General features: G+C 46.5%; 2 protein-coding genes across 2 annotated transcripts in view; one reads left to right on the top strand and one right to left on the bottom strand.

Moving 5' to 3' along the window:
• The window catches only part of LOC122263555 (uncharacterized), a 101,142-nt gene extending 97,367 nt beyond the window's left edge, over positions 1-3,775 (top strand). The window contains exons 29-32 of the mRNA XM_086550033.1: positions 950-1,090; positions 1,605-1,718; positions 2,155-2,289; positions 2,686-3,775. Of these exons, the coding sequence (XP_086406159.1) occupies positions 950-1,090; positions 1,605-1,718; positions 2,155-2,289; positions 2,686-2,750 (455 nt within the window). The 3' untranslated portion in view covers positions 2,751-3,775. The remainder of the gene's footprint in view (positions 1-949; positions 1,091-1,604; positions 1,719-2,154; positions 2,290-2,685) is intronic.
• LOC122264228 (neurotrypsin) overlaps positions 3,643-7,500 on the bottom strand; it is a 16,981-nt gene continuing 13,123 nt past the window's right edge. The window contains exons 14-17 of the mRNA XM_086549997.1: positions 7,412-7,500; positions 4,930-5,235; positions 4,430-4,450; positions 3,643-3,765 (exon numbers count right to left, since the gene is read on the bottom strand). The exon at positions 7,412-7,500 is cut by the window's right edge and continues 20 nt beyond it. Coding sequence (XP_086406123.1) covers positions 3,643-3,765; positions 4,430-4,450; positions 4,930-5,235; positions 7,412-7,500 — 539 coding nt within the window. The remainder of the gene's footprint in view (positions 3,766-4,429; positions 4,451-4,929; positions 5,236-7,411) is intronic.

The raw sequence follows: 7,500 nt of genomic DNA, 5'->3' as shown, positions 1-7,500 counted from the left end.
TAATATATAGATAGATATTAATTAATTTAGATAAGAGGAGGGTAAGATAGATAGATAGATAGATATAGATAGATAGATAGAGAGAGGAGAGAGAGATAGAGATGATAGAGATAGAAAGGAAAATAGAGTAGATATAAGATAGGAGAGAGATAAGATATAGATAGATGAGATGGATATATTAGATGGAATATGAGAGATATGAAGAGGATAGAGAGGAGTATAAGAAAGAAGAAAGAGAAGATGAGATAGATGAGAGAAGATAGAGAAGAGATAAGAGAAAGAGAGAGAGAGAGAGTTATTATAGGGAGAGAGTTAGAGGGATAGAAGAGAGAGAGAGATAAGAGTGGGAAAAAAAGAATATAGAGAGAGAGAGAGATATAGAGAGAGAAGTGGATTTGAGTGATAGGTAGAGAGATAGAGAGAGAGAGAGAGAGAAGAGAGAGAGAGAGATATAGATATAAGAAGCTATCTCTCTCGATCTCGCGCTCTCTAATATCGATAGTAATATTTAGTCAAAATGTTTTATATAATATTATCAATCTATCTATTTATCCATCTTTCTGTCTACCTCTCTCTTAATAAGTATGTCCGTATATATTAATCTCAACTCGTGCAGGTCCCGAACTCACATACATACATATAAACATAAATATATGTTATACATACACACATACATACATTCATATAAAGATACATAGATACGCACATACACACACACACACACACACACACACACACACATACACACACACACACACACACTCCACCCACACCATCTCCACACCCACCCACTCCACCCCACATCCACACACCACACCCCACACCCACCCCACCCTACACCCCACACCCACCCACCCACACCCACACCAAAGCCCCCCCCCAAAAAAAAAAAAAAAAATCCTCAATAAATCCCCATTAATCCCCCCCATCCCTCCCACCTCCTCCACAGAGTGTCCACCTGGATTCCACGGTGATTACTGCACGCAAGTGTGTGAGTGCGAGAACGACGCCACCTGTGACCCCTACAGCGGCGAGTGCATTTGTCCCCCTGGCTTGACGGGGGACACCTGCGCCGAGAGATGCCCGGAGGGTGAGTTGGTTGACTTGGGCGGGTTGGCTTGGTTGACCGAGTTGGAAGGAAGGGTGGTAGGAGAGCGGAGAAGAGGAGGTTCAGTGAATAGGAGAGTTTGTTTGTGTTTATGGATATGCGTGTGTGTATATGTATATATATATATATATATATATATATATATATATATATATATATATATATATATATATATATATACACACACACTTATATATTAAATATATGTGAGTGTGTGTGCTTTAATCATCCGTGTTTTATAATCATCCTAGTTCTCTAATGATCCGCGTTCTCCAATCATCCATGTTCTTCAATCACTTTTGTTCTCTAATCGTCCGTGTTCTTTGATCTCTTAGATCATCTATGTTCTTTAATCACTTATGCTCTCTAATCATCAACGTTCTCCAATCATCCACGTTCTCTAATCATCCATGTTCTCCAATCATCCATGTTCTCTGATCATCTATGTTCTTTAATCACTTTTCTAATGACCCGCGTTCTCTACCCCCAACCCAAGGAACCTTCGGCCTCAACTGCGAGAGGAGTTGCCAGTGCGGCGCCTACTCGTGCCGGAAGGACACCGGCGAGTGCCTGTGCCCGGCCGGCTTCAAAGGACCCGGATGCGAGATGCGTGAGTCTTCGGGACTTTGCTTGCGTGGGGGGAAGAGTGTGTGCGGGTGGGGGTTGTGTGAGTGGGGGATGTGGGGGTGAGTGGGGGAGGGAGATGGGGGGAGTGTGTGGGTGTGGGGGGTTGGGGGGTGAGTGGGATGGGGGGATGTGTGTGTGGGGGGATATATGGGGGGATGTGTGTGTGTGTGTGTGTCCCTACATACTGTATGTTTATTGAATACGTACATCTAACATGCACACACACAAACACACACACACACACAAACACAAACACACACACAAACACAAACACACACACACACATCCCCAAACACAAACACAAACACAAACACATCCCCAACTTGCATGTCACTTGTCACTCTTCCAACTCGCACAAACACTTTCACGAACCCCCCAAACGCACTCTCTCCTCCCTCCCTTGCCTTTCCCTTTTCCAGAGTGCGGGCCTGGCAGGTACGGTCTCGGGTGCCAACAGGTGTGCGAGTGCCGGAATGGTGCCACCTGTGACCCGGCGACAGGTCAATGCACATGTCCACCGGGTTGGATCGGGCCAACGTGTGAAGAGAAAGACGGTAAGGGCGAGTTTGTTACGTTGTGGTTATGCGATTTGGTCTTTATTGGAAGGCTGTGTGTTTCTAGTAAGCGTTTCCGTGAAATTTTCTTTGAAGATAATGTAAAGTTTGCTAATTGGTCAGTTTAGAATTTTTTTTTCACTGTTTTGTTAGAATAGGATACAAATAAACAAATCTAGATAGAAAAAAAGTTTAAATGAGACGGAATAAGATCAAAACAAGAGACGTAACTGATGCGTTTTGGATTATCTCAACCTCAGAATTACGTAGAAAAAAATAAAATACATATATAGGAAAGCTAGATGCCATATATACACCAAATCTAGGTCTTACAGTGATTAAAACGAGGTACATCACCATAATCTCTAACCTCCCCTCCCCCCCCTATGCCCACAGTGTCAGCGTTCACCACACACCCTGACCATCGAGACCGATCTGACATCCCAGTGGAAGACAGCTGAAAAAACTCTACGCCACGCCACGCCATGTTTCGTCACGTCTAGCCACGTTAGCTGTGTACGTCACATCCTCCCCCCTCCCCCCCTTCCTACCGCTGAAACTTTTCGTCACGTCACGCGGCGTCTAATATGATTTCTCGGTCATGTTGCACTTACGGTTTCACGTCATCCTATACCTTGCACGGGTCATGCAGTAAATGCAGGATTCGTCTATAACGTCATTGCTTGCAACACCATTCATGCAATAGTGCTTGAGTGGAAAGGGTAAAGATGGTTGTTGCAAAGGCCCTCTCCCTGCCGTTCGTTGCAACTGGCTTCTACATACGTTCTGTAAATATAGATAATTTATATATTTTGGGGAAGTGAGTTGGCTATCTATCTATTCTCAGACGGAAAAAAAGGAAGGGAAGTTTGAGCGCCATTCGTGAAATTCCAGAAGAAAGAAGAAAAAAAAAGAGAATGAGTGTGTGGATATTTCTTAATCCCTTATCACGTGCCTAAGCCATTAGAAAAAAAACAAATGAACATCAAAGACACGAGAAGGACTGTCATATCACAAGTGGGGTCAGGTCGCATGTCAAAATATCACTGCCAGAAATTAACGTTTTTAGGAAGCGTCGACAACTCATAGTGTATATAAAAAGGGAGCAAAGAGATGTTGTGTTAGTTGCATATTGGACTAACGTAACTACCTTTACGCCCCCCCCCCCTTCCCTTATTTTTCTGCTTATTGTAGATTAATTAAAGATTAGATCATTAGGGAATTTACTTAATTAAGGGGTCTCGCGTACGCCCCTTATGTATAAGGATATAATTTTAAATGTAATGTAGTTATTAATTCGAAATAGTACTTCATTTTTTCTTTTTTCTTTTCACCTTCTTTCACCCTTTTTCTTCAGAGTGTCTGTGTTACTGAAACAGGAGTAGTAATAGACTCGGGATGTAGATGTACAGCATTGCGAAATTCTGAAAGACGTTCTGAAGCTCTTTGTTCTGAATCCGATACTGTAAGTAAACTCTAACAAGAATTTGTGTATTTCTTTATCAAACCTTATGACTTTATCCGATGATTGTGATATTGATAATTGCATTTTCGGGTAATACTGTACATATATGTATATGTATGTATGTATATATATATATATATATATATATATATATATGTATGTATGTATATATAAATAACATATAATAAGTATATATATATATATAAATATATGTATGTAAATATATATATATATATATATATAAATATATATATATATATATAGTATATATAAAACTATATATATATATATATATATATATATAATATATGTAATATATAGTATATTAAATATATATATTTATATATATGTATGATGTATATGGTATATAATTATAAAGTATATAGGTATATATATATATAAATATATATATATAATATATATATATATAAAATTAATATATATATTATATAAAGAGAGAGAGAGTAAGAGCCTTTATTACGAAAGTTAAAATTTTACTCATTTGGCAAAAACATCTTTGAAAAGGTACAACATAATCTATACTCAGCGCCTTAATTTCGGTAACATTTTATTTCATGGACAAATGGTAAATATAATAAAATAAAAACTAGTCACAAGACTAGCCGACATACATTACAACAAGTAAAAAGACACAAAAATCACACACGTAAATACATGAATGCCATTGTTGAGAACCTGAAAAGAGGGTTCAAAGAGGTAAATGTCAGGTGGGAAAGCAGCCCTCATCCACTCACGTTTCCTGAAACTCCACCTCCACCTCCTTCTCCTCTTCCTCCTCCTCCTCTTCCTCTTCCTCCTCCTCCTCCTCCTCCTTCTCCTCTTCCCCCTCCTCCTCCTCCTTCTCCCCCTCCTTCTTCCTTCCCCTTCCTCCTCCTCCTCCTCCTCCTCCTCCGCCCGCCCCCCTCTGCTCCACCCATTCCGTTCCTCATCTCCATCGCCGTTCCGTTTCTCCACTTCCTGTGCTCCCTCCTCCTCCCCCTTCCCTCCCTCCTTCCGTTACCCCCGCCGTCCCCCTCCCCCTCACCTTCCGGCCGGAACCCCCCCACCCCCCCGGAAACCCCCCTCCCCTTCCTCCTCCCGTTACCCCCGCCGTCCCCCTCACCCTCACCTTACGGCCGGAACCCCCCCACCCCGGAACTCCCAATCCCACCCACCCTCCCCCCCACCGGCGCGACCTTCTCCTGGATCCAACGAATGTACTTGTTAATCCTCGTGAAGAGGTCGGGGCCCGAGGAGAGGCCGCACAGAGGCCCCGAGGACACGAGGCCGTAGACGAAGCTCCGGCCCCTCACGACGCACACCAGGGGCCCTCCGGAGTCCCCGGCGCACGGTCTCCTGCTCCGGGGGTCGCTGCTCGACGCGCAAGCCTTCGACGACGTGTAGTTGAAGCTGCCGAAGAAGGACTCGCAGCGAGAGTCCGGCGAGAAGCTCAGCTCGACTTCGTTGGGCCTGCGGGTAGTCTGAGGGGGGGGAAGGAAGGTGGTGGTGGGGGGAAGGAAGGTGGTGGTGGTGGACGGGGGGGAAGGGGGGGGAGGTGGTGGACGGGGAGGGGGGGGGAGGTGGTGGTGGTGGACGGGGGGGGAAGGTGGTGGTGGTGGAGGAGGAGGAGGAGGAGGTGGTGGTGGTGGAGGGGGGAAGGGGGGAGGAGGAGGGGGGGAGGGGGGAGGAGGAGGGGGAGGAGGGGGAGGGAGGAGAGGAGGGGAGTGGAGGGGGGAGGAGGAGGGGGGAGGGGGAAGGGGGGGAGAGGGGGGAGGGGGAAGGAGGAGGGAGGGGAAGGGGGAGGGGGGGGGGGGAGGGGAGGGAGGAGGGGGGAGAGGGGGAGGGGGAGGAGGAGGTGTGGGGGACTTCTGGGTTGGATTCGGACACAGGCAGATGGTAGGGGGGTTGGGTGTTGGGCGTGAGGGTGAGGTGATGCTTCGGCGGTAGTGCGTCATTCTTGCTTGCTTCCTGTGTCTGCTGGCGGCGGATCTTTTCTTTCCTTGTCGTGCTTCGTCTTCTTCAGGTTGTCTAAGAAGGATGGGGAGGAGAAGGAGGATAAGATGCAGAAGGAGAAGAAGGACAACTCTTCTGTCTTCAACATCAGCCCGCCGTATCGCCTCCTGCCACACCCGCCCCCCCCGTCGTGTGGGATTCCCTCCACCTACCAAACCACCTAATTCTTTTGGGGGGGCTCGCTCTTGCTCTATTTTGTGTATTGTTTTTGTTTTTTGTTGGTGGGTTGGTTTTTTGGTTGTTTTTTTTTTCTTCTCCTGCTGCACCTGCATGCCTCAGCATCCTGAGCAGTAGCTCCCTTTCCTCGGGGGTTGCTTCGGGGCTTCTTGTCGGAGGAGGCGCCGCACCTCCCAAATTATTTGTTGGTGAACAATCCCACTCACCCAGATTCCCAGCGAATCCTCATCGCAGTAAGTTATAACCGTTAGAAACCACTAAACAATCCACCACAGGCCAGCGACAAACTGCGTATTTCACCATGAAAATATGATTTAAAAATAATTAAGAGCTTATATCAGTCCGAAAATGTCATCCCCCACTGAACAATAAACACAGCCGCACCGTCCACCTCCCCTTACCTATAACACCCCTAGCCACAGTGGCCACCCTGCTCCCACCACCCCCCCGCCCTCCCCCTACTCCCCCTCCCCAAACACCTCCCACACTCCCCCCCACCCCTTCGACCACACCACCACACTTTGAAAACGAGACCTAACACCGCCCCCCCCCATCACCGCTACGCACCTTAAATCCAAACCAAATACTACTTAACCCGGTGTATCCAAAAATAAAACGCCAAGCTCCGTTTTCTTTCTCCTTTCCTTAAAGGGTATAACTGTTTGATTAATAGAGACATTTTTTTTTTTATTATTATTCTTTGAGCGAGAAAGAGGTTTATTTTCATCTCATTTTTTTAAACAAACGCACTATGTGAGAAGGCGAGAGTGGTAGGGAGAGGAAGAAGGGCGAAGGAGTTGGAGGGAATGAGAAGGAGGAAGAGGGGAAGAGAGAGAGAGAGAGAGAGAGAGAGAGAGAGAGAGAGAGAGAGAGAGAGAGAGAGAGAGAGAGAGAGAGAGAGAGAGAGAGAGAGAGAGAGTGAGAAAGAAAGATAGAGAGAGAGGAGATCAGAGAAGGGGCTGTAGTAAGAAAGGGATCAAAGATCAAAGCCCCTTCTTTGATCTCTCTCTCTTCCCCCCTCTCACTCTCTCCTACTCTTTCTCCCTTTTTTCCTCCCTGCCGCTCTCTCCTCTCTCTCTTTTTCTTTCCTCTTCCCCCTTCCTCTCATTCTTCTCCTTCTCCCTCTTCTCTCTCTCTTCCCTCCTTCCCCCTCTCCCCCTTCTCTTTATCCTTCCCCTTTCCCTCTTTCTCTCTCTTTCTCTTTCCCCCTTTCCCTCTCCCCCTTCTCTCTCTCCTTCCCCTTTTCCTCTTTCTCTCTCTCTCTCTTTCTCTTTCCCCCTCTCCCCTTTCCCCCACCTCTTTCTCCTTCCCCGTTTCCTCTTTCTCTCTCTTTTTCTTTCCCCCTTTCCTATCTCCCCCATCTCTTTCTCCTTCCCCCTCTCCCCTTTCCCCCACCTCTTTCTCCTTCCCCGTTTCCTCTTTCTCTCTCTTTCCCTTTCCCCCTTCCCTTCTTCCCCTTCTCCTTACCGCTGATATAGCGAAGGTTCTCCCCCATCCGGCCACAGTGCACGTGCCGAGGTTCTCGTAAGTGGCGTCCGCGCTAGGCAGACAAATCG

Source organism: Penaeus japonicus, unplaced genomic scaffold (assembly GCF_977035675.1).
Source record: "Penaeus japonicus unplaced genomic scaffold, GWHDUDI00000001_assembly GWHDUDI00000023, whole genome shotgun sequence".
Classification (NCBI taxonomy): domain Eukaryota; kingdom Metazoa; phylum Arthropoda; class Malacostraca; order Decapoda; family Penaeidae; genus Penaeus; species Penaeus japonicus.
The sequence above is the reverse complement of the archived record's forward strand: the minus strand, read 5'-3'. Positions and strand labels throughout refer to the sequence as shown.